The sequence below is a fragment of the Labeo rohita genome, chromosome 20 (assembly GCF_022985175.1).
Source record: "Labeo rohita strain BAU-BD-2019 chromosome 20, IGBB_LRoh.1.0, whole genome shotgun sequence".
Classification (NCBI taxonomy): Eukaryota; Metazoa; Chordata; class Actinopteri; order Cypriniformes; family Cyprinidae; genus Labeo; species Labeo rohita.
Window position 1 is genome coordinate 5,637,845 of NC_066888.1, and position 27,534 is coordinate 5,665,378.

Here is a 27,534-nt window from a genome sequence, read left to right on the forward strand (position 1 = left end):
AAACAAAGCACTGCTCGTCATCAGAGTACCATCCCAAAAGTAAGGTATGCTGGTAGCAGTATGCTGTGGGGCTGTTTTTCAGTGGCAGGGACTGAGGGAATTGTCAGAGTAAAAAGAAAGCTCAGTGCACCAAAATACTGAGATAGCCTTAATGAAAACCCAATTTAGACCGTTCAGAACCTCAGACTGGGCAGAAGGATCACCTTCCAACAGGACAGTGACCATAAGCACACAGCAGGAGTGCTTTGTCATTATGGTGTATATTGATGTGGGTGGGAAAAAAAAAAATGAAGGTGTGTGAATATTTTCGCAAGGCACTGTATACACTACATTTCCATACATGGTTTAATAGATGTTAAATTTGCATTTTTTTAATAAGTTAAAATACATACTGTTCTTTTAAACTTATATATTCATCAAATAATCCTAAAAAGGCTTCCACAAAAATGTATAGCAGCAATATTATGAATAGGATTATTCAGTATTAATAATATGTATCTTGAGCATCAGCATATTAGGATGATTTCTGAAGGATCATGTGACACTGAAAATTGGAGAAGTTATGCTAAAACATTCAGCTTTGCCATCACATTAAATTGTAAATAATATTTCAAATAGTGACTCTATTTTTGACCATATTTATAGATTAATTATAGATATATATACTACTTTTTTCACATAAAATCATTTAAACTTAATTTAATATGCATTTAATAAGTAGGATTCTGCTAATGTAAATGTATTCATGGAATTTTGTTTTTTTTAAAATATGTCTTGTACCAAAAGCAGGTTATTAGTTATTAAGGAAACGGTGAAGAAAAAAAAATGCATTTGCAATTAACAGTCTCTCAGCAGTGATAAGCTGTCATAACCAAAATCAATAAATAATACATTTGCATTAGGCTTATTATTACCTTGTACAGTAACTGAGGGAAGTTGACTATTTCTTAAACGCAGAGAGAAGCAGAAGTCAGGAAACCGTTTTTTTATGATGTTGTAGTAGTATGCCAGTCACATCCTCTCCGTACTGTTTGTTTTCATAAGAGATGTGTACCTTTGCAGTCAGTGGTGTGTTTGTACGTCTCAGCTGTCTGTGCGGAGCTCGGCCGGTGTTTCAGCAGAAAACTGCTGTCATCAGATGAAGCGTCTCATCAGCACAAACGCTGAATCTGTCACACTGCTCACGGCTCAGAGCCTAAAGAGCTGAGCTCTCCACTTCAGCATGCTAACTGTGGGAGATCTGATGAACACTGAGAATTGGGATCATTTGTGCTCCATGCTCATCTGTTTTTTGTTTTTTTGTTTTTTGTTTTTTTTTAAAGCCTGTTAGATTTTCTCCCACAGGCTGCCTTCATTGCCTCCACAAATTACCTTCATTATTGTAAATTTCATTTAGTAAATGAGTTTTATGCTTTTTATACTGTTCTCATTTAATCAGCCCCACTGTCTCAGTGTGTTCAACATGTTAACTTCACTCACAACCTATCAATTGGGCGTGTTTTTTTTTTTTTTGTTTGTTTTGTTTTTTTATAAAGAACAGGAAGTGAAAGAACAGGAAGGTACTGGGTCAAGAGGGCAATATTTGCACAACATGTTGTAACTTCTAGTAGTAGTAGTAATAATACTAATGCTAATGATAATAATTACTACTACTACTACTACTACTACTAATTATTATTATTATTATTATTATTATTATTATTATTATTATTATTATTAGTAGTAGTAGTAGTAGTAGTAGTAGTAGTAGTAGTAGTAGTAGTAGTAGTAGTAGTAGTAGTAGTAAAGCGTTCATCCAAATGAGATGTACAAATGAACTGTTAAATTCAGTGGTTAACATACATTCAGTACTATGTATAAGGCAAAGTAAATGTGCAACAGAATCCATGTTGTACAATAATAATAATAATAATAATAATAATAATATATTATTATTGTCGTTGTTGTTGTTGTTGTTGTTGTTGTTGTTTTTACCTCTACTACATTTAATTAACATTTATTTACTATATATATATATATATATATATATATATATATATATATATATATATATATATATATATATATATATATATATATATATATATATATATATATATATATATATTAATTATAATTATTATTATTATTATTATTATGTAATTACTATGTATATTTATGTAATATTTATATTATTTTTAGTAGTGTAAATGTTAAAATGCAGTCTCTAAATTTATAATAGTTGTTGCTGTTGTTATTATTATTATTATTGTTGTTGTTGTTGTTGTTGTTGTTGTTATTGTCATCATTAAAAAGTGTTTATCCAAATGTAGAGATAAACTGTTCAACTCAATGGTTAAAATATATTCATTACTATGTATAAGGCAAAGTTAATGTGCAACATAGGATCCACGCTGTTAAATAGTAATAACAATAACAATAATAATAATTCTATTATTATTATTATTATTATTATTATTATTATTGCTTCTACTACTACATATACTCAATTTAATTTTTAATTAACATTTTTTACCATTTATATTTATGTAATATATTTTATATTTAAATGTATACTAAAATGCAGTCTAAATATATTATTATTATTATTATTATTGCTGATTCTACTACATTTAATATTATTAATATTTAATATAGAAAAATAATAAAAAAATAAATGTGCAACAGAGAGTCCATGTTTAATAATATTTATTTTATTTTATTTTATTTTTTTTTTTATTTGTAGTTTTTGCAAATGTGATAAGGTTATTATAATCATGGAAACTGTATGTATTGACCAGTGATCAGTATAGACCTAAATGGTCAGTTTTTATCATTTTACTTTTGAATTTTTTCTTTGTTCTGTATAACAAATTGTTATTTGTTATATTTTTAGGACATACCCTATAAAGGACGTCCCAGTAGAATCAGAAGCGCTAACAGACTGGCTATATGAGCGATTTGTGGAAAAGGAGAAACTTCTGGCTCACTTCTACAAGACAGGTAATTTGATAGCGATCGATTTTTAAGGCTGTAAATATTCATCCTCCAACTAAAACCAAACTTGCTAACAAGATCTCTTCATCTTTCCTTCATCTCACAGGAGCCTTCCCTCCACTAGCTGGCCAAAAAGAGGTGACCTCTCGAAACATGACCCTTGACAACGTTTGGCTGTTTTTCGTTCAAACGTTCGCCTTCGCCTCAGGCTACATGTGGTACAGCATTCTACATCACATCTACTGCTGGTTCTTCTGACCGCTCTGAGGAGACCGTAACGCGCAGGATGGAGGAGAGAAACGCCAGAGACCAAGAGCCCCGATTGCCATTCTCCTCTGCCGGATGGTTGAATGTACCCCGCAGGACGACTCGAGTTGCCGTATCCGATCGCGGTCCCCATCCTTACGTCGGTCGGCAGACAGACACATCCACCCGATCCCAGCTGCCCATGCAGACATGCATTTATCCTTTAGATTTGCGTAGAACCAGTTCAACATGTTTACACATGCGTGCTCACAAGCAGAGAAAATTATGCACATCTAAATGTTTACCCATGCACATGTGGACACACCTCTGTTCTGTTTTTTTTTTTTTTTTTTTTTTTTTTTTTTTTTACATTTTTACTTACAATCAAAATTAGGCTCAGGAATAAGCCAGAGATAGATCTGTCACGTCCTCTTATTTCTCTCATGTCCTTCCACGTGAGCTTTCCCCCCTCCTTTTTATTGTTAACTCCCAAACAGGACGACTGAATTATAAATTTTTTTCAGAGACTTCTGTCCTCTTTGGAAGAGCCACCTCTGGCCTTCATTGCACTATGAATCCTCGTCGCCCCCCAACGGAAGACCCTCGGTGTGTGCTGCCCTCATGTCATTTCTTCCTCTTGGCCGTTTCGTCTCGTTGACTGGATGCTGTTTTCTGTGTATTGTCAGTATTGAAAGACAGTAGGACGATCGTGATGTTTACACTGACTGAAGGGGGATTCGGTTTCGATGGGGGGGAAAAATTCAAACCTGGTTCTTGTTTTTAAACAAGGAGACTGCGTCCTCTGGAGAACTTTACACAATCAACGCCATACAGACACATCCAAGCGCACCACATGACTGCCACACGACCGATTCGATAGGACAATTACCCCTCACCTCCAAAGTTTTACAAATATTAAGCCATATGCTTATCTTGGGGTCAATGGGGGCGGACATTCTACTGACTGAACTTTTGTGTTTGTTCATTGTCCTAAAAAAGATTTTAATTTGTTGTTTTGGGTTTTTTTTTTTGAGTCTCAAACTGGTCTCATTTCTGTAAATGTGACAGCATAACCTGCCTGTGTGATTGTGTGTGACTGCCCGTTTCGTTTTTCTATTTTTTAGATGCACATACTGTCTGGTAGCTTCATGTTATATCAGAGTGTTGGCAAATATCTGTTTAATAGTTGAAATTTTACTTTCGTTTTCCTCATTCTGTGGTTAATCTTGTACAGGAAGGAGTCTGAGCTTCGGACGCTCTCGGCGTTTTTACTTCTGAAATATCATGAATGTTTAGGAAAGACGGAGAAAAAGCAGCAAGGAGCTTCTGTCCCGGCAGGTATCAGTATCTGAGCGTCACCTCGTCAGCCGTTTACCGCGGTGATCGCGTGGGCGCGATTCTGTTCATCAAAAGAAACCGTCGTAAAACTGCTGCCACGCGGAAGGCATCAGAGGCGTAGACTCAGCTTTGTGCCGAAAATATTTTAGACTAGCTTTAGACTATCTTGAGGAACATGGAAACGTTATCCTCAAGCTTGAGACAAAATTGCGTATTTCATGTGTGAAATTACGTCTGTTTGCGTCTGTCGGTGGGGAAGAATGCCGTGAGTCCGTCTACGTGTGCTCCTCATGTCGAAAGGTAAAACATAGAAGCAAGGTCCAGCAATAATGTACTCAAATGCCCACGTTGTGGCGTAAAGAAACGATGCTTAGATGTACAAATTAGACATTTGTAGTTGAAAACATTGCACCGTAATTGTCATCCCCCTCCCCCTTTAACCGAAGCCATGTCATCTGTGAAAGTGAACTTTGTTTCTAATAGCTTGCCAGATTGAAATGTGAATGACGCCAGAAGACTAAAGCCAAGTTAGATGCGGACTGCATTCAGAGCAGGCTACGTCACCGTGAATTTCACCCCGAGGATCTCAGGCGACCTGGGGTTCCTCGTCTCGTTCTTGCTGTCTGTCAGATTGAGACGTAACATTGTTTTCCTAAGTATGGTTTTATGTTTTAAAAAAAAGTGTGAGATATATCTATATATTAGCAGTTTAACCAAATTACAATAGAATGGTCCATAATTTTCATTTTGTACTCCTGTTTCTCTCTTCCTAGCTACCCAGCCATTTTACAACACAAATTAATTGTGCTGGAATAAAAATCATGCGCAGCAGTGAACCACAGGCTCTTCTCTGAGTGTTATTGATCCGAAGCATTCGGCAGAGTTGCGTTTGTTCATCGTTCTGATCAGGCTTTTGGTTTTTAAAGTCAATGTGAATTGCAGTGTTTGTTCTTGGAATAACATGCACCAGTGAATCATTCACAGCAGAACTTGGATCACACATTAGATCAGTTTTGATATTTAAAGCCTCAGCTGCCTGTGTATATTGCACTTTATGTTCAGAAGAACAGCCAGAGTTGGTCCTTTCTGTGAATAGGGTACAAATTGGTTCCATTACCTCAGAAATAAAAGCACAAATCTCATCTGTTTAGAGAAATATTACACGTTAGATTTGAGTTATCTGACATCGATGTAGAATGAAATGTAACAGTAAAATGAATTAAAATGGTATAAAAATCAGTCTGTATTGAGTAAAAAATAAAAAAATATATAGAATGCTGCAGCATTGCTGTGGCAAGGCCAGTAAATCTTATTTTATTTTTATTCGTTTAACGTAAGATTTTAACGTAACAACTTTTTAATCAATTTTTTTGCTTATTTAATGTGTATGTCTAGAAGGATTTTAGCACTCATTCTTAGTCGTTTCTCGAAGCTTTGTAATAGAGGTGTAAAATAAACTTCATATGAAATACAACACAATATGAATAGTTCATCTGCAAAAACTATGTTTTTAACAATTTCCAAAAATCATGTTTTTTCATTGTGCATTCCAATTAATCTCAATCAAACTGCTGATGTGTTATTTGAAATTAAAACAAAAAAAAATGCTAACACATTTAAAAAAACACACAAAAAAACATGAAAGACATGATTTCTGGAACCACAAAAAAAAAAAAAAAAAAAAAAAAGAGTTATCTGTTTGTGCAAATAAACTCTTCATGTATATAGTTTAACACCGAAACCCATTTTTAAGGTTCACACTTTATTTTTAGTAAAATTTATAAAAATACATATTTTAAAAAGAGATTAAAACCCTATTTTGTACCCTGTTCAATGAAAGTTTCAGTTGCTTTGGTTACTTATGTTAAGTACTATCATATCTAATTATTATACATCTGTCTTTTCGGTAAATCTTAATTGTAAAGTAGGTTTTTGGAGGTAGCAGTAATCTTGAAAATGTAGAAATAAAATTTACTGCAAACTTGAGATAACACACAGGTATTATAATAATAAAGAATAAAAGTTAAATAATGACGGTGAGAGATTTTCCACTTTAAGGGGTGTATGTATATGTTGTCCTTTCTTCTTTGCTGGTTATGGTGTTCTTGGAAGCCCTCAGGAATAAATGGCAAATTATTCCACATCCGTACACATTTGAATGTTAAAACTGGCTGCTAATACTAAGATCCTGACTGACAGTGATTTTTATGTGTTTTTGTTTCTATAACAAGTCAGATCAGTCTCTTTATGTGCTGTACCTTTAGCTTGAATGACTGTATTAATGCTATAGTTTGTAGTAAGATTTTTGAAAATATAGCATTAGAAATTAAAATGGGAGAAGAAAATGTTAGCTCATTTCTAAAAACAAACGCTGAAACTTTTGTTTAAAATCTTCAGTTGCTCATACTGTGCTTTCACTTACACTGCCAGGCAAAAGTTTTGGAGTGTTTTTTTTTTTTTTTTTTTTTTTTAAATAAGTCTCTTCTGCTCAACAAGCCTGCATTTATTTCAAATGCAAAAACAGTAAAATGTTAAAATATTTTTACTATTTTAAAATAACTTCTATTCAAATGTATTTTAAAATGTCATTTATTCCTGTGATTTCAAAGCTAAATTTTTAGCATCATTACGCCAGTCACATGAACCTTCAGAAATCATTATAATATTCTGATTTGCTGCTCAAAAACAAAGACATGTATTATTATTATTATTATTATGTTGAAAACAGCTGAGTTTATTTATTTTTAGGATTCTTTGATGAATATAAAGTTCTGTGTTGTCTATAATGTTACTAAAAGCGTTTTATTTCAGATAATGATTTTTGGATCATTCTATTCATCAAAGAATCCTGAAAAAAGACTAAACTGTTTTAAATATTGATAATAATAATAATACATTTCTTAAACAGCAAATCAGCATATTAGAATGATTTCTGAAGTATCATGTGAGACTGAAAACGAGTAATGATGTTGAAAATGTACCTTTGATCACAGGAATAAATTACATTTTAAAATATATTCAAGTATTTATTTCAAATAGAAAAAATATTTAACAATATTACTGCTTTTGCTGTACTTTGAATCAAATAAATGCACGCTTGTTGAGCAGAAGGGTCTTCTTAACATTTGAAGCACATTCTCAGAACCGCCTACCTATGACTCATAATGATTATTGCTCTAAAAATGCATCTGTTCAATTGAAATGACGTTGTCGTCTTTCTGGCAATATGTCTGTAACTCATATCCTGTAAAGCATTCCAGTGGAAATAGGGGAAAGGGCTTTATGTGAACTTTGGCTCTGCCACACCCAGAGCTGTTCGGCACATTAAACACACTGCTGCCACCAAGCGGACAAACAGTCGGTGTGCAGTGTAAGTGAACTTACGCTTCAATAACGAAGTAGCGGGCGCAAAGGTCAGTCTGCAGACGGTACGTTTCTCAGAAGCAGCCTGTGTGTGTTTTTTTTTTTTTTTTTTTTTTTTTAAATGAAGGAAACGGGCGTTCATCATAGGCGTTAAAAGACACATTCCAAGGAACATGGACAATAAATAAGTTGGGAGAAATGCTAACTAACGATTTAAAGCCATGTTTTACGTCTAAAACTAGCGTTTACAGTTGCGTTTTAAAACTTAAAAGCGCTTAATGTTCGTTCCTCCTTATAAGCTGTGCTTGAGCTGCGCCTTTAAGAAACATCCTCCAGCTGTCCAATAGAATGTTCCCGGGCGTTCTCGCGGTTCTTCAGCGCTTGGCAACGTGAACGCTGTGTCCTGACACGGACCAATGAGATCGCCGCAAACGATAAAGTCCAGCCAATCAGAATCCAGCATTTGTGCGCACGTTTGAAAATCAGCTTGTTGGTTCTTTCTGTTTGTGTCGGAGCATAAACAAGAAACTATAGCGTTTTTATAGACTAAAACACATAGACACCGGGATAAAAGCGTGTAGGTTAAGCAGTGAATGAGTTGCGGTAAGTGAACGGCTCGAATTAATCATGCTATGTTTGTTGGTACAGTTTGCACATAAATAATTGAGTTTGTTGTATTAGTCTGAAGTCTGGAGCTGCTGTTGATGTGTGCATGATGCCATCCAAAACTGAAGACTATGAGGTGATGCTCACCATAGGATGTGGATCTTATGGGAAATGCCAGAAAATCAGAAGGAAATCAGACGGAAAGGTCAATAAAGCATATATTGAACTCCGTTTGGCATGAACGGTGTGGTAATGTTGTAGTGTAACGTTAACTTACTTTTAATTAAGGAGCCTACATCAAAATCAGAAAATGAAAAAATATTTGGATATTTAAGCAACGTTGAATGTCCTTATTAGATAACAAAATATCAGTTCTTGTTATAGTGTCGTAGTGTAACTGTTTGCACATGTGATATTGTGTGATCTAGTGCAATAAAATTCATCAATAAGTCAAGTTTAAATGTGACCCTGGCCCACAAAACCAGTCATAAGGGTATTTTTTTTCAAAATTTGGATTAATACATCATTTGAAAGCTGAATAAATAAGCTTTCCATTGATGTAGGTTTGTTATAATAGGAAAATATTCGACTGAGATACAAGTATTTGAATATCTGGAATCTGAGGAAGCAAAAAAAATCTAAATATGGAGAAAATCACCTTTAAAGTTGTCCAAATGAAGTTCTTAACAATGCATATTACTAATCAAAAATTAAGTTTTGATAGATTTACAGTAGGAAATTTACAAAATATCTTCATGGAACATGATATTTACTTAATTTCCTAATGATTTTTGGCATAAAATAAAAATTAATAATTTTGACCCATACAATGTATTTTTGGCTATTGCTACAAATATACCCCAGTGACTTAAGACTGGTTTTGTGGTCCAGGGTCACAAATAATTTATGAAATTGTGAATTGTCACACTGTAGACCGGCTAATTTGGACCATGTCATTTCATCTCTTTAGATTCTGGTTTGGAAAGTGCTGGACTATGGGACCATGGCCGAGGCTGAGAAACAGATGTTGGTGTCAGAGGTCAATTTGCTCCGTGAGCTGAAGCACCCAAATATCGTCCGATACTACGACAGAATTATAGACCGGACAAACACAACATTATATATAGTGATGGAGTACTGTGAGGGGGGGAGATCTCGCCAGCCTCATTAACAGATGCATCAAAGACAGGTAAAATAATGATAGGTCATAAAAAGTATTAATTCACACTTCAAATTAAGGCTTTGATGTGGTCTTAAATCAGAGCAGAAAGTTTTAAAATCATTACCAGGTAAATGTCGATATGAAGACATTAGCAACACTTCAAAATTTGAGAATGCAACTCTTTTATATTTAGAGAATATATTGACATACTGTGTTCTGGTCTAAAAGTCTTTTAAAATCTGGAGAATCCCTGTTGTTTTTCAGACTGTTTTCCTGCATTACTGAAATGTTTGTTTTTTGTTACACTTTTTTTGCAGACGATACCTGGAAGAAGAATTCATCCTGCGTGTGATGGCACAGTTGTCCCTGGCATTAAAAGAGTGCCATGGTAGAAGTAACGGCAGCAGTACGGTTCTGCACCGTGACCTGAAACCCGCAAATATTTTTTTGGATGTCAAACAGAATGTAAAGCTTGGTGATTTTGGTTTAGCTCGGATACTGAACCATGATACAAGCTTTGCTAAAACATTTGTTGGAACTCCATATTACATGTCGCCGGTAAGTGTATTTTCATATTTCATTTAAATGTGTAAAGAGAAAATATGGAAAATTATATATATAAAATATGGAAAATATATATATATATATATATATATATATATATATATATAAAACTTAAACACTTTAATTTCCATAATAAATTAAATTCGGTAAATAAGTTTAAAATAAATTAAATAATTAATTAAAATCGATGGGAATATTTGAATAGGGAAAATGGTGTTCAAGTGCACAAATACAGGACACTTAAAGTGATAGTTACCCAAAATCAAAAATGAATTTACTAACCCAAATGACACTTCAAACCTCTACACTTATTTTTCCTTTTAGCAATTTTCACTCAGAAATTCCTTGTAAATTTCACAAGTAATTAAAAATAAATGGCAAGTAACACTGAATTAAACATGTAATAAGGCAGAAAGACTGATACTCTATTAGTCTTTATTTAATGTAGAAAAATCAGTTTTTAGTGTACAAGTTTCTTCTGCAGAACACAGAAGATACACTACCTGTCAAGTTTTTAATTTTTTTTTTTTTTTTAAGAAGTCTTTTCAAGCCTGCATTTATTTGATCCAAAATCAAAAGTAATATTGTGAAATGTTTGTAATTTTTTTTTTTTTTTTCCTTTCAGGATTCTTTGAATAGAGATTCAAAGAATTCTACTCAGCTGTTTTCAGCATAATAATAATAATAATAATAATAATAATAATAATAATAATAATAAATATAAATGTTTTTGAGCAGCAGATCAGAATAATAAAATGATTTCTGAAGGATAATGTGATTGGAGTAATGATGCTAAAAATTTAGCTTTGAAATCACAGGAATAAATTGCATGTTAAAATATTAAATTAGAAAACAGTTAATTTAAATAGTCAAAATATTAAAAAAAATATATAATTTCCATTTTCTAAAAAAAAGTTTTTTTTTTTTTTTTTTTTTTTTTTAAGTATATATATCTTTGGATCAAATAAATGCAGGCTTGGTGAGCAGAAGTGACTTCTTAAAAAAAAAAATAATAATAATAAAAACATTATAAATCTCACTGTTCAAAAACTTTTGGCTGGTAGTGTATTTGAGTGAATAGTGGTAACCAAATTTTAGTGAGCGAATGATTTAATTTCTGGGTAAACTGTACCCTAGGTGCATTTATACAGACATGTTATTTTATACACTGATGCCTTTTTTCCCTAAAGGACTGGAGTGAGTCCAACCTAACTGAACAAAAAAATAAAAATGCAGTTGAGAACCTTTGAGAAATGTTCATGTCATGGGATGCATAATTATTTGTGGCACAGATTCATCATGATATTTCTTATTATCAGGACTTGGCTGTATTTGTATTATTCATATTTTCTTCTTTTTGTATTCACAGGAACAAATTAATCGCATGTCCTACAATGAAAAATCAGATATATGGTCTTTGGGATGTTTACTCTATGAACTATGTGCTTTATCGTAAGTATACATGTGTTATTGTCCTAATATTTTACTATGATTACACTGAACTCAGTTATATCCAAGTGCTTGTGTGGTTATACAAAATTGTGAATCTTGAAACTTAAGTATATTGATATTTAATCCTGAGTCTTTTTTTTCTTTTTGTTTAAGTCCCCCATTTACAGCATACAACCAAACAGAGCTGGCTGTAAAAATCAGAGAAGGGAAGTTCAGAAGAATCCCATACAGATACTCTGATGGTCTGAACACACTTCTTTCAAAAATGCTCAACTTAAAGGTAAATTCATTTTTGGCAGAAGGACCATTTCATTTCACTAGAACTTGTGTCAGAAGGCCAAAGTCAAAGTGAATTTGGATTCCAAGGGTCACCGATAACTGACCAAACATTTGCAGAAATGTGACTGGCTGAAAGAAAAGTCTTTTTGTCACTGTGTGACTGGGTAATAAAAATAAAATAAAGAATTAAACAATTTGAATAGAACACTAAATAGCAGTCCTGACAAAAAAGAAAATCAACAAGGCCATTCACACAGAATGATTTTTTTACATTCTACTGCATATCTTTTCCATTGATATTGTTTGTAAAAAAAAAAAAAAAAAAAGGTCAAAGACCTTGTAAGACTACCCTGCTATTTCGTCTTTATACACAAAAACACATCCTGTGTGAAAGAGGCTGTATTATTGTTAGAATTTAAAAATCTCAGTTCGGTTTTTCCATTCACATTGCCCTGTATGCTGTTTTGTCACATTCTGACAGGCTGTTCTCTGTTGTTAGGACTATCTGAGGCCCTCAGTGGAGTCCATTCTGCAGAACAGCTTGATCTCGGGTTATGTAGCCCAGGAGCAGAAGAGGCTTCAGGAGAAGCAGCGGCGCAGATCAGTAGACGTAGAGCAGCCCAAACATCCGGAACCGTCGCTTCTAGCAGAGCTACGGCTAAAGGAGCAGATTCTGCGTGAACGTGAGCAGGCCCTCAAAGAGCGAGAGCAGAGACTAGAGCGTAAGTCTGTTTTATTAGGCCTCTTTACATCTGTCTCAGGTGATCAAATAACAGTTGGACACACTGAGATGTTTAACCCCAGGTAGAAATAGGGTTTTACAAAAATAAAAATAAGGATCATTTAAAAAAAACAAAAAAAAAACATCAGTTGTTGTCATTCTAAACCCAAAATATTTTTGTTGATCTTCAAAACACAAAAGATGATATATGGTAAATGGAAGTTTAACAATGAACCAAGCAAGTACATTTTAGTTTCTGTTTATTACATTTGATGTGCTCTATGCATGTGCATTGATGAAAATGTATGAAAATAAGTAAGTAAATTAATTCTGTTTATCATATGTGTGATAGCATCTCTTTAGAAAACTTTTAGATTAAACCACTCTGTTCATATGGTTTACTTTTTGGTTGCATGGGCTTTCAGCAGGCCAGAAATCTCTTTAAGTTTTAGTGAAAATATCTCCATTTGTGTTACATTTGTGAAGTTAAACGAAAGTCTTATTAGTTTGGAATGACATGACAATAAGTAAATTATGTCCGAATTTTCATTTAAGTTAAACAAACCCTTTAAAATACTGTTTACTGGCAAGACATTTTATTTAAATAGCTTTTAATGTCTCTAACCTTTTCTTTTCCCAGAAAGGGAACAGGAGCTGTGTGTCCGAGAACAGCAATCAAATGAAAAGTTGGCTAGGTAAATATACAGCCTTCCTTGCTGAACTTTTGTGTCCCTGGACCACAAAATTTGTTGTGTGTAGCATGGGTATATTTGTATTTGCATACAGACATTTTTCCTGAACGCCGAAGTCACGCCTGACTGTTATCCGGAAGGATGCTTTGCATTTCCGGTTGCATTAGTGTATATTCCGAGCTGATAATCTAATGTTAAACCCATTAAAATGTTTACAAAAAGAACATGGCTCCATAGTGCCATCACTTTGCAATGTCTCAATGACCGTCATTTGTCAGTGTCTCACTCCTCAAAGTTTAATGAGTGTGTAGATGACACGAAGCTTCCGACGTTAGCTACATACAAACAGATGGGCACTATCTGAATGGGTTCCTATGGAAACCGGAACACGAGCATCCAATTGGAAGTTAGAATTTATGGCTGCGTCCATCGTTTAATCAGGAAAAAAGGTCTATGTTTAGGTCAAAATTATAGATTTTTGTTTTATGCTAAAAATCATTAGGATATTAAGCAAAGATCATGTGCCATGAAATTTTCTACAGTAAATATATCTCAACCTAATTTTTGATTAGTAATATGCATTGCAAAGAACTTCATTTGGACAACTTTAAAGGTGAGTTTTTCAATTACTTTTTTTTGTTTGGTTGGTTTTTTTGCACCCTCAGATCACAGATTTTCAAGTAGTTGTATCTCGGCCAAATACTGTCCTATCCTAACAAACCATACATCAATGGAAAACTTATTCATCTTTCAGATGATGTATAAATCTCAATTGCAAAAAATGTACCCTTATTTACCCTTATGGTTTTATGGTCCAGGGTCACATGGTATTTAGTGCTGATAATGAGGTTGTAATTGTTTTCTGACAGAGCTGAGAGCTTGTTGAAGGCGTATAATTTGATCCGGCAGCAGAGGGCGCTGTCTCTACTCAGTGCCAGTGACACAGGTATAAAACAATTCTTCATTCAAAAAAAAAAAAAAAAATATATATATATATATATATATATATATATATATATATATATATATATATAATAATTATTATTATTATTATTATTATTATTATTATTATTATTTTTACTTTCTGTCAATGCGCAATGTAAGTGCCTAGTATTTGTTTATATATTTACATGCATACTATCGGTCAAATGTTTGGCATAATTACACTTGGTGGTGGTGGCTTTTTTTGTTTTGTTTTGTTTTTTATGTTGATTAATCATTGTCATTTATTAATTTATTAATAATTAATTCATTACTAATTTACTATACCCTTTTTTTTTATACTACTTTTAAAATTATGAATTGCACTAGATAATTCACCGCAAGATACCACAACTAACAGCATCTGCAAACAAATGTTACACTTTGAACTAATATGAAGATGAAGACTGATTTAGTGCTTATTTATTATCTATTATTACTATTGGTGTTGTTATATATAGTGGCTCTATGATTTTTCAATGTTCAAAACAGTTTTTTTTTTTTTTTTTTCTGCTGTAGATTTTTGTGAAAACTTTTTTTTTTTTTTGTTTTTTTTTTTTTTTTGTATGGGAAAGTTAGTATTAAATTATACTCGCCCGCACTTTTAAATATTAGTGTATCATCTTCATTCCACCCAAAATGTCACTTACGACCTTGTGGTTTTCACCCCTCTATATTTTTCGATCCTGTAGTAAAAGTACTTATAAATGTATTTTTTACCTTCACAACATGAATTACATAATCCTGTCTTTTGACAGAGAATGAAGAAAACGTCTCCCCAGGAAAGAAGAGGGTTCACTTTGCAGGAGACGGCAAGGAGAACGGCAAAGCTGAGAGCAGACTGATCGTTAAACCTCAAGAACATTGTATTGTAAAGAGACACCAATGGGCTAACATGCGTGTCCAGGCTCTTGGTGAAGAGGAAAAGAAATATTCACCAAAGCCCAGAGAAATGCAGGGCATCCGCTAACCATTAATGTGGTGTATTAGTATGATCAAGTCAAGCCTTTTTTTTTTTTTTTTTTTTTTTTTTTTTTTTTTTTTTTTTTTTAAAGTTGTGTACATTAGGAAAAACGATTTCTGCTTTTATTTATTTGCTGCAGCATTTGTACAGTACAGTGGAACAACACTTCATTTTTGGTCATTACACTGGATTATTTTATCAAAGATAATGTTGTATTCTTAATTTTATAGATGTTTTATTACTGGAATTTGTCTTATTTGGATTTGCTGTTTTTATTAAAATAAGAGGTTGATAATATTACCGTTTAGTTTTCATTCATTAAAACTGAAAATAACTTATGTTCTGGGCTCCAGAACAGTGTACTACAGTTTGGAGTTTCACTAAGGGATACTCTGAATTTAGTCATGTAGTTCTTCGCTTTTCCTGGAATGAGTTAAATTTTCCTCGATGCCAAGCTGTCAGCCAATCGCAGGCGAGTGTGGGCGTGGCCGGACGCTGAGCGTGTTCCGTGTGGAAAGTTCGCCGGTCCGGGTGCAAAGTTTCAGCCGTCTGCAGAGGAGAGACGGAAGACGGCCACTATAACCGGAGCGAACTCCGGTCCCCAGCGCCCATTACATACGGATCAGATTGTCGCTTACAGTCTGCCGGTCAGAACGAGCTCAGTTATGGGATATTAACCCGAAGCGGTGTCGTCTTCATTTAAAGCTTTGTTTCGTGCTTTACTCGCGGTGAAATCATGGCCTGCGCACCGAACCGAGTCCGACTGCTATGCATGCTGTCGCTCACCTTCGGCTTTTTCATTGTGGAGGTGGTGGTGAGCCGGATCACGTCTTCTCTAGCGATGCTGTCGGACTCCTTTCATATGCTGTCGGACGTGATCGCCCTGGTCGTGGCTCTGGTAGCTGTGCGCTTCGCTGAGCAGACCCAGTCCACCAACAAGAACACATTCGGCTGGATCCGGGCCGAGGTGATGGGCGCGCTGGTCAACGCTGTGTTCCTCACCGCGCTCTGCTTTACCATCATCCTGGAGGCCATCGAGCGCTTCACGGAGCCTCATGAGATCGAAAAGCCCGAGGTGGTGATTGGGGTGGGGGTTGGGGGGCTGCTGGTCAACCTGATCGGGCTCTGTCTCTTTCATGGGCAAGGCGGTGGCGGCGGACATGGCCATTCCCACGGAGGACACGGCCACAGCCACGGGGGACTCAAAAAACACAAGAACGGGAAGGTCCGCCGGTGTGAGACGCTGGAGGATAGTCGGTCCGCGGGCGAGGAGACCAATAATCTGGTCGGGAATCAGAACAACAGCCCCAATGGCGTTAATCCGGACAGGAGGAGACCTGGTAAATCCGGTTTGTTGTCATAAAATATTTAGTACACGACATTAATAACTTTAAGTATACAAAAGAAGTCAGATCGGTGTGTATTAATCAGAATAAAGTCGAGTGATGTACGGGTGTAACGGAAAACGTGTGCAAAACTTTTCTCTAAGGGCTTTTGTTTCTCGTTAGGCATGTTTGTTAACCTGCAACCACTGGCAACAAACTCATTAAGCGACTGATCACCCCAGAATCAATTCTGTCATCATTTACTCACCTTCATAATGTTCCATAAATGTATGGGTTTGCTCTGTGGAAAGTTAAAAAGGTGTTTTGCGAAATGCCTCCGTGGGGTTTTTGTCCTTACAGTTGACGTCAGTGGTACCAAAGCTATTTTGGTTACAAGCAACCTTCAAAATATCTTTGATATAAAAAAGGGACTGTAGAAGGACTCAGAACTAGTTTCCCTTTTTTTTTTTTTCAGAGACAAATTTGTTTCTTTAAATATGTGTGAGAAGTTGCAAATGGCACCGGCTTTGTCATCCATCGGTCTCCAAAGGAACAATTGGGCTTTTTTTGTTGAAAGTCTGTGGTAACCAGAATTGTTGAGTGACCGGCAATCTTCAAAATATGTTTGTATGTATTTCACAGACGAAAGTCATACAGGTTGGGAAAGACATTAGGGTTGAGCAAATGATTTTGACAGAATTTAAAACTTTTTGGGGGTAAACTGTCTTTTGGTAAATGCTTTAATTACAGTGCCCAAATTCAACTGTTTAAGTGGTTTACCTTGCCTGGGCAAGCTTGTGTCGCAGCTGGTCTCCCAACCTGACTGGCTATAAAAGTGGCTGGTTTTGGATGTCTTTTTCAGCAGGGTTGAGCTTTATTAAATTAAACTGCGGTTACCATTGCTTTTACTAACATATGTGACCCTGGACCACAAAACCGGTCATAAGGGCTTTTTTTTTTTTTAATTGAGATTTATACATCATCCCAAAGCTAAAACATGTAGAACACAACATAGATAACTTTAATTATACAAAAGAAGCAATATAGGTATGTGTTAATCAGATTAAAGTCGGATGCTGCATGGGTGTAACAGGAAACTGAATAATAACCAACCTTGATACGGAACCCAAAGCTGAATAAATAAGCTTTCCACTGATGTATGGTTTAAGACAGCACAATATTTGGTTGTGATGCAACTATTTGAAAATCTGGAATCTGAGGGTGCGAAAAATTTGAAAAGTTGAGAAAATCTTCTTTAAATTTGTTATTTAAAGTTCTTAGCAATGCATATTACTAATCAAAACTTAAGATTTGATATAGTTACACTAGTTAATTTACAAAATAACTTCATGAAACGTGATCTTTACTTAATATCCTGAAGATTTTTGGCATAAAAGAAAAAAATTGATATTTTTGACCAATACAATGTATTTTTTGATTATTGCTACAAATATACCCATGCCACTTAAGACTGGTTTTGTGGTCCAGGGTCACAAGTAATTACAGCCATTATTGCTACAGTTAAATAGTTGTAACTTGGTATTAAGCAAGTATAATAGATAGATGCAGAGATAGTTAGGTACTTAATACCATGTAGGAATTTGGGGTCACAATCCTGTTGGACATGATCACTGATCACGCTGGTTGTGGCTCTGGTGACGATTCTGTACTTTGTTTGGGGACTGTCAAAAATAGCCTACAGTCTCTGGTCAGCTAGTGGTTCAGTTTCTTAAAGCCGTTACACAACAAGCCAACATCAAAGAACTATCTGCAACAATAGCCGACTGTGTTGCCACCCCGTTTGCATCTGGGCCAGTAAGTTGCGCTTGAATCGCAAAGGCTACAGTCAACGGGAAACTAACCTGATACCACACATACATGATGGAGACATCTATTTGACGTCTGCATTTACATCTGCAAGATGTATTTTTATTTTAGAGTGTCTGCACATCTACAGGACGTCTAGAAGATGTTTCACATCAGATGTCAAGTTGACGTTTATTAAGATGTTTATGATTTAGAATGTATGTGAAACTGACATCTTAAAGACGTCTGTCAGATGTGTGTACACAGCAGATGCTTTCCAGATCAAGCAATCTTTAACAGACATCTTGCAGATGTACATGTGCAATCTGGGTAGTTCATACTTTATGTGCCTGCGTGAAAGGAAATAACTTTCTGTACCAGCAGGTGGCAGTAGCCTGTATTCGTCATTCAAAGGGAAACTGGATTTTGAACTGGGGATATACAAATCGTAAACCATAAACGGCACTAGCTACCATTTTCACACAATTGCTCTGCGAAATTTAAACATTAGGTAATGCTGTCTTTTTGTGCAATGGTTCACTCAGCCATTTCAACATGCTCCATTGCCCGAAAGCTGTAGTCCGACTCATGCAAACTGCAAAAATTGTGCCGACAGATGCTTGGCCCCCCATTGAATGACACCAGCTCACCTTTGGCTTGGTGTGTCACGTCCCTTAGATGTTTTTCTGTCTGCACTATTTATCGCACTACGTCACACTATTTATTTTATTAATCTGTTTTTGTGACAACAGTTAGCCTTGTGCTTAATTAAGTTGTCTTTTGTTTCCATGGATTCACAACAATGGTATGGCATGGAAGCTCATTACCAGTGAAGACCGTGTGCAAACACTTTCTGTGCTTGTGTCTGTTTTTATCAGATAAGCAGAATTATAACCAGATAGGTTTCTTCAAGAAAAGCAGCTTATTCCAAATGCAAGTTGAAACAGTCACTCTGTTTATCTAATGGAATTTTTTAACCAAGGCCTTGCCTGCTTGTTTAAGACAGCCCAGATGAAAGATGAACAGATGGGTCATATCACATGAGAGATAAACAGATGGGTTACATCACCCACAGGCCTCAGTGAATGATCAGCTCTCTGCAGAAATGTTATATTAATGACCTGAAGGTCCTGAACTGAAACCTTAGTGTCCGAAACTTCTGTGTATTTTGACAGTACATTGTTAATGATGCTTCTGGAAGAATATTACATTGGTTTTCATACTAAGGGCTATAACTATAAAGTTATAAAAATTCTGAGAAATGGGAAGTGCATGCTATAGCTATAACGATAATGATAATTTTTCTGTTTCGCCAAGAAAAAATGGTTTCAAACAAAGCCAGAGCAGGACATTTGTTCAACTCAGAGCAACACTTTAATGTAGTGTTGTCAAAAGTAGAGGTCGACCGATATTGGATTTTACCGATACCGATTTGTTCCAGACGCTGCCAATGCAAGGCGACGACACTGTCAGCTTTTGTCGACGCTAGTTTTTTTTTGTTTTGTTTTTTTTTTAATGGCTTGGTGTGTCCCGGCCTTTATATTTATTTATCCAATACAGGCCCAAACCAGGCAAGGTAGAACCAAAACACAAGAAGCAAAGTATTTAATTATAGTTATTTAAAAAATCCCCAAAATACTGACATATAATTTTTTTTTGTCAATATTGCATACTTCTAGAATGCACTTTAAAAAGACTTTAAGCGACAAATGACTGCAGTGTTTGCTTAAACAAAACGTTATCATGCAGTTGTATGGATGCTAACAGTTATCATTACAGTTATCTTTATCTTGGTGTGAACAAGCCAGTACTTTCTGCTGTGGAACACTGATTATGTCAATATAATGAAAGTCAATGTTTTTTAGACTCCATCGACATTCATTATATAGGTAAAAAATTCTTTTAAATACCTTTGTTGTGTTTCACAGATAAAAGGAGGTTGTACAAATTTGAGTCAAGTAGTATTGGCTGAACTTTAACTTCAGGCAATAGAACATTTTATTAAATATCAGCACATATTGACAGGTCGGCATGGAACAGAGTTTGTGAGTGAAGCAACAATAGTTCCCCTCTCCGCTCAAAGTGTTCTGTAATGAATTTGACATTTTGAATTTTCCATTTCTGCACTTATTCCCTGTTAGCTGGTGTGAAACGCACTTTTCGGTAGAGAAAACTTTTTTTTTCCTCACCAGGGAAAAAAAAAATCATGTAACTCCACACCGCATTCCACTTGACATTGCTCCCATACTGTTGTATGGAATGCTGTGAATACAAACAAAGGAGCTGTACAAATAACAAAACATTCCAGTGCTTTTATACTACTCTAGACTCTTGGCCGCAGTCTGGCCAATAAAATTTGTTTGTGTCAACACACCCACATTTTCAAATGCAGAAAGTCTGTTTTTACGAGTTAAATTGAGCAAAGTATATCTACTGATTAATTTCATATAAAATATGCAAAACTGCTGTTTTGTTGTACAGTCGAGGTCAAAAGTTTACAGAATCATAAAAATTGTAATTATTTTGCCAAAATAAGAGGGATCAAACAAAATGCGTGTTAAAATATTTTACATGAAAGATGTTTCCATATAGTCCACAGGAGAAAATAATAGTTGAATTTATAAAAATTACCCTGTTCAAAAGTTTACATCTGCTTGATTCTTAATACCACGTTCTTGCCTTAATGATCCACAGCTGTGTTTTTTGTTTTGTTTTGTGATAGTTGTTCATGAGGCCTCTGTTTCTCCTGAACAATAAAACTGCCAACTGTTCTTCAGAAAAATCCTTCAGTTCCCACAGATTCTTTGGTTTTCCAGCCTTTTTGTGTATGTGAACCCTTTCCAACAATGACTGTATGATCCACCTTTTCACACTGAGGACAACTGAGGGCCTCATATGCAACTACAGAAGGTTCAAACACTTACCGATGCTCCAGAAGGAAAAACAATGCATTAAGAGCCAGGGGGTAAAAACTCTTGGAATTTGAAGATCAGGGTAAATTATTTTTTAAAAAAAGTATAGTTATTTTATCTTGTAGGAAACATCTATTTTCTGTAGCCACTGAAGGCCAGTATTAAATGGATATGGTATTTAGGCAAAATAAGACAAATGTACACATCTCCATTCTGTTCAGAAATTTTCACCCCCCAGCTCTTAATGCATTGGTTTTCCTTCTGAAGCATCAGTGACCATTTTAACCTTTTATATGAGTCCCCTCAAAATCATACAGTCATTGTTGAAAAGGGTTCAAATACACAAAAATGCTGAAAAACCAAAACATTTGTGGGACCGGAAGGATTTTTCTGAAGAACAGCGGGCAGTTTAACTGTTCAGGACAAAACAAGGGACTCATGAACAACTATAACCAAAAAAACAGCTGTGGATCATTCAGGTAACAACACAGTATTAAGAATCAAGGGGATGTAAACTTTTGTAGATTCATTGATGAACATTTTATAGATTCAACTATTATTTTCTCTTGTGGACTATATGTAAACAAATTCTGTGTGAAATATCTTATTCAGGTCAGTACTAAATAACCAATAGCATGCATGTTGTATTGTCCCTCTTATTTTGATAAAATAATTAACATTTTTAATGATTCAGAACTTTTGACTTCAACTGTATGCACAGATTTCCTTGATTGTTCACACTTGCTTTGTTTCTCCTCCATAGAGATGAGTCAAAGTGACAGCCTGGATTTGCAGATTAACGGCAGCGTCCCATACGAAGATCTCGAGAATGGACACGACTCAGCATCCCAGCTCAACATGCGAGGTGTGTTCCTGCACGTCCTGGGTGACGCTCTCGGCTCGGTTATCGTGGTGATCAACGCCATCATCTTCCTGATGGTATGGAATCCGTGCAAGCCGGGCGAAATCTGTGAAAACCCTTGTGTAGGCAAACATTGTGCAGGCCATTCACTCAATATCAGCAGTCCTGTAAGTAACATCACCGGCACAGTGGCGGGACCCTGCTGGGTGCTGTATCTCGACCCCACGCTCTGCGTCATCATGGTCTGCATCCTCCTCTACACCACATACCCGTTGCTGAAGGAATCTGCACTTATCCTGCTACAGACCGTGCCCAAGCAAATCGACATGCATCAGCTCAACGCTCGCCTGCGGGAACTGGAGGGCGTGTTGGCGGTGCACGAGCTGCACATCTGGCAGCTGGCGGGTAGTCGTATTATCGCCACTGCGCACATCAAATGCCATGACCCCACGTCCTACATGGACGTAGCCAAGCGCATCAAGGACTTTTTCCACGACGAGGGCATCCACGCCACAACCATTCAACCGGAATTCGTAACGGTGAATTCAGAGTCTCGCACTTCTCTCTGCGAGCTTTCCTGTAGAACGCAGTGTGCCCCAAAGCTCTGCTGTGGCGCCACTGATTCTGCAAAGCCTCCTGACGGAGCTGTAGATGCAAAGAAACTGTGTGAAGCCAAAACCCCAACGATAACCAGTACTTCTGCAACATCTCTGGAGATCATCAGTGAGTCTGTGGAGGAAACAAGCAGGCCAGAAACAGTTGTGGTCACCACTAGGGAGGTGGAGTCATCATTGTGAGCAGGTTAGAAGGAGAATGTTCTGTTCTGTTGAGGGTATCGATGTGTATTGGATCAGCTGACTGATTTCTGCCATGCTGTAAGAAAAATTGAGCCCAAACACACTTATGATAACACACACACACACACAAACACACACCATACAGCCCTATGTCTCAGATACCACACCAACATACAGACAATATAAATAGGCTGGAGAGCAAGGCTGGCGTCCTCTGCATGTGTGTTTACCGCATCGTCTGATTGGTGTGTCCGTGCCAAAGCTTCTCTTCATACAGGACGTCAAACACTTATGTCCTTCCTGTGGATTGTAATGCAACGACATGCAATTTTAACGTTCAGCTGCTGGACCAAGTAAAAATGTCTGGACCAGTTTTTTTCTATCCATCTGTTTTCAGTTTTATCCTTCACACTTTATTGTATGTTTTCTTAGTCATATTCAAACTTTCAATTTTGTGAGAGATGTAATAATTTATGTATTTAAGTTATTGGTAATTACGTATTTTTTTCAAAGAGCTTTTTGTAAGATTAGGTGATATAATATTAGAGGTTAAAAAAAAAAAAAATTTTTTTGCTTCTTTCACAAATGATCTATGCTTTAACCGAAAGTATTTTTAGATGACGTTTTTCAAAGATTGCTGTTCAATCTTTCACTTTTTTTAGATGATCTGTTTTATTAGACATCAGAAGATTTGTCGACAGTACTTCACCATGCCTATAATTGAAACTGCTGTGTTAGAGCACTGAATCTAGTCAGTGTAGGAACTAGACAAACCTTCTCTTTTTGTTTTTTTCTAAAAGCTGATGCCTTGTTTGTTCTGTTGTTGTCAATCAAAACAAGAGGTGAAAATGCTGTAAAAAAAAATGTTTTTTCGTTGTGGGACTGCTGGAGGGTGACATGTTTTGTCCATGCTGTCGAAAAAGTGAAGGGACCTCCTCAGATTTAATTTGTGCATGACCAAATATACTTGTGGTTATATGGAAAGCTTTGAGAAACCAAGCAAAATTTGTAAACCAAAAGACAAGGGAGTTGCTTTCTGAAATACACAGGGAGTAGGCAAGTAGGTTTCGTTTGGGCACATCATTTGGGGTGTCGCACAATCTACTCAGTGGCCTTCATTGGGGAAAAACATATAATAACAACTCTTCACGACACTATTTATATCTGCAGACTTTAGCATTTGGTGAAAATATGCAATTTATGAAAAACAGAAATACTACTAGTCTTTATTATTCGTCGTTTAGTGAATTTCTTAGAAATCCTTAGAGGAAAGATGAGCTTATGGTATAAATGTGCTGACAGAGTGTTTGTATCACTGAGGATTTTAAAAGTACCATGCCAGCGGAAATGTTTTTGATATATTGCTGTCAGAAGTGTCATTGTGAATTAAACATGCTTGTTTGGTATACCATTCAATTCATGTCTGTTGTCATTTTCTTTTTTTACAGAAGCTGATTTAGTCAAGGTTTATTTGATTTGACCAATTAAGGAATAGAATAATATACCTGAATATTATATAGTGAGAGAAAATCTCTATGGAAATTATAATTTTAATAAATTATAATTCAGGCTGAGTCAAGGATTCAGCTGGCGAGGATGAAACACAAAAATACTAAAGAGCAGCGGGCTCAGTATTGATCCCTGGGGGGCATCAGACTTCATTTCCGTTTCAGCCTTAAAGAGCAGGTCATAATTTTTTTAAGGTGTCCTAATAAAGCAATAAGCCCCACAAAGCTGTAGTTTACAGTGAATTTATAACAGCTAAGGGGTGTTGTTAGGCACAATGCAAAGTGTCCCCTTAGCAGTTATAAATTCACTGTAAACCACAGCTTCACAGGGCTTATTGCTTTTATAAAACGGTCATTCCATGCACGTAGTAAGGTTTCACAAAATAAAACTGAGCAAATAAAATGCAATGATGTAAATAAAAACAGTATTCTTCCACCAAACAATGTAGTTCCTTAGAACTAGTTGTGGTTGCAACAAAGTGGTTGCCAAGCAACACACAAAAGTAAGCAAAGGTGTATGTTTGTAGTGTAATTTACAATAGCTTTGAATGCGGCTCAACCAATCAGAATCAAGGGCCGGAACTATACGTTTTATAATAAAAAACAGGTTTAAATGCATCTAAAGACAGAAAACATTGTAATTTTCTCAGAATATACATTTATACATGGTCATTTGTCAATGATTTCAAAATAATTAGTTTGACCAGTTCTGAGCGTAAGGTCTGTTATCAATACGTATCAGTTGTACTTACAGGTTGTGGTTCGGAGAGGCTTGTTATTCCAAATAAAGAAGATAAAAGCCAAGATTTGACAAGCAGTCCTCAGTAAAATGACGAGCAAACAACAAAAGATTGAATTATATTGCTATGATATTGTGGAAAAAATGAATTTTAACTACTGATTCTTCACATCATCAACTTGCTTTCGCAGCACAGAACACAACATCTTCTTGGCGTGATGCAAACACACTAATTAGCAAAAGTGTCTAATGGTGTAATGTGTGTTTATAGAAGTTATGGTATGTCACATGGAATCCACCAAATGATTTAACAAAATTGTTGTAAATATTTTAATTTAACAGAAGCTATATGTTTCATTGGCTCTTCCATAATGAGTAAATAAAGTCAATTAAATATAAAGTAAACTGAGTAGTACATAACATCATAGTGTAACAGAATGACTTGCATATTCTGGAGATCTAACATCATCCTGACAATTCAACTCAATTGCTGACAGATGCACTGTGACTCATTTACTCTCCAGTTGGTCAATCTATAGCAATATTAACATTTCAAACAAGACTGCAGCCTGGCTTGATTCTGTCATTGTTTGCTGTAACAATTTACCAAATGGCCTGCAAACAATGCCCAGTTTAATGGTGAAAAATGTTTGGCTAAACACTCACCGTGGTGACTATTAAGCTAAAAATACCTTATATTGCAAAAGCAGTTTCTATGAAGAAGTGTGTGGTAGCGTTTTGACTCAGAGCTGTATCTATGTTGACATCACATTCCAGCTTCCACCAAAAAAATGGTTTCATTTCTACAATGGTGTTTCAGTGGGCTACAAACATTCACTGTATTTTGAACTAAAATCTAATATCCTTGAAATTCTTGTGAAATGGAAAAGTAAATAGTATTGCTAAATTTTGTAATAACTTTAAAGACAAATACCAGATAACGTTCTAAGGTCTTTTAGCACAACCCTGTTTTGAAGAAATGTGACTGAAAGGTAACAGAGACTCCATTCAGCCCGTTACTGCAGAACCTTGACTCATGATGGAAACTAGCTATAGCTCAATTAAAAGAAAAAAGGATAGAGAAAGGTATTTCCATTGCATGAAAGCCACATGCAGCCTGATAATTAATCCCACACAGAGGCACTCTGGCCTCATCAAAGCCGTCACATGATTCTGCCGTCTAACCGAGAGGTTCAGCAAGAGCCTGCTTTTATAATGACCCAGCACCTGTTTCCCTGCCGAAAGATTCACATTAACCCTATAAAACAATCTCCTTCAATTTGAAGAACATTCAAACTAGTTGTGGATATTATACAAGAAGATGAATATCCATTTAAAGACTATTCAGATTATGCAGTCATCATGTAAATATTCCAATAACTAGAGAATGGAGTTGGTATCTTTATCTGAGGTTAATCATTCAGAATAAAGACCTAGTATTTTTACACAAAATGTCACACTGTTATTTAGGCATAGTTTGTTAAGTTAAATGGAAATAATTTCTGCAGATTTAAGAGTGGCCTTAGTACAGCAGAAGGTGAGATCACAGGAGAGCAATAATGTGGCGAGAGATTACACTTCACTGCCTGCTGCAAACCCCGGTCACAGGCAGACTTTGATCACACTGAGGTCAATAAGTACAACGTTGTGTACTTCAGATGATGTAACAAGCAATAACACTAGATTTCAGCTGTATCAAAGATGAATTTCAGCTATTCCAATTCCAAACAACACTGATTTTGTGTTTGTTCCATTTTTATTTAAAAACGTTATGTTCTTAACACGTTTCTGGTGTATTCATTCATGCATATATCTAAAGTTCCAACCTGATCTCATGATGAAAACGTACCTGTGGGAACATTTTTCACAAGATGCAGAATACGTACCAATAAGTACATCTACAGTTTCAAACAGAAGCAGTAGAGGTGGTAAAACAACAAGCACTTGTAATTGTTTTTGTACACAGTTATGATTATAGTTCCATATGTTTTGCTTTCCAAATGTAACAAGCTTGCTCGGTAGCTCAGCCGCATGGAATCAGACTTATGATGCAGAATTCTTGGGTACGAATCCTGTGAAAAAAATGACTTGTGATGAAAGAACTGAAGGATGAGAGATCGAAAAACAAGCTAAAATGGCATGATTGTGTGTTTATGTCGCATTTTCTTTTGTTCATACTAGTGGGTAGGTTTAGATGTAGTGCAGATGCTACGTTATTTTAAAACGTCATTGAGCATTAGA

General features: G+C 35.7%; 3 protein-coding genes across 6 annotated transcripts in view; all 3 read left to right on the forward strand.

Moving 5' to 3' along the window:
• The window catches only part of lpgat1 (lysophosphatidylglycerol acyltransferase 1), a 35,507-nt gene extending 30,106 nt beyond the window's left edge, over window positions 1–5,401 (forward strand). For all 3 annotated transcript variants that reach the window (XM_051138847.1, XM_051138848.1, XM_051138849.1), the window contains exons 7-8: window positions 2,876–2,982; window positions 3,083–5,401. In XM_051138847.1, coding sequence (XP_050994804.1) covers window positions 2,876–2,982; window positions 3,083–3,234 — 259 coding nt within the window. In that variant the 3' untranslated portion in view covers window positions 3,235–5,401. The remainder of the gene's footprint in view (window positions 1–2,875; window positions 2,983–3,082) is intronic.
• A 2,180-nt stretch (window positions 5,402–7,581) lies between these two features.
• nek2 (NIMA-related kinase 2) lies at window positions 7,582–15,981 on the forward strand. Its single transcript, XM_051138751.1, is given in 11 exon segments — window positions 7,582–8,526; window positions 8,605–8,734; window positions 9,500–9,673; window positions 9,675–9,718; window positions 10,009–10,249; window positions 11,625–11,707; window positions 11,861–11,987; window positions 12,486–12,708; window positions 13,348–13,402; window positions 14,269–14,345; window positions 15,139–15,981. Coding segments are annotated over 10 exon segments (1,335 nt in total). The 5' UTR covers window positions 7,582–8,526; window positions 8,605–8,635; the 3' UTR covers window positions 15,351–15,981.
• On the forward strand, window positions 15,886–24,462 carry slc30a1a (solute carrier family 30 member 1a). Of its 2 annotated transcripts, none has more exons than XM_051138749.1 (2): window positions 15,886–16,693; window positions 22,151–24,462. In XM_051138749.1, exons 1-2 carry the CDS (start codon window positions 16,081–16,083, stop codon window positions 23,044–23,046), a joined length of 1,509 nt encoding a protein of 502 aa, XP_050994706.1. In that variant the 5' UTR covers window positions 15,886–16,080; the 3' UTR covers window positions 23,047–24,462. The 2 variants fall into 2 exon arrangements, with proteins under 2 accessions (XP_050994706.1, XP_050994707.1); XM_051138750.1 differs by having other exon boundaries at window positions 15,889–16,684.
• Window positions 24,463–27,534: the final 3,072 nt, after the last annotated feature.

Coding starts and splice junctions, on each gene's coding strand:
- slc30a1a (XM_051138749.1), top strand. CDS start 16,081: ATGGCCTGCGCACCGAACCGAGTCCGACTGCTATGCATGCTGTCGCTC. Junction 16,694..22,150: donor GAGGAGACCTGGTAAATCCG/GTTTGTTGTCAT, acceptor TCTCCTCCATAG/AGATGAGTCAAAGTGACAGC.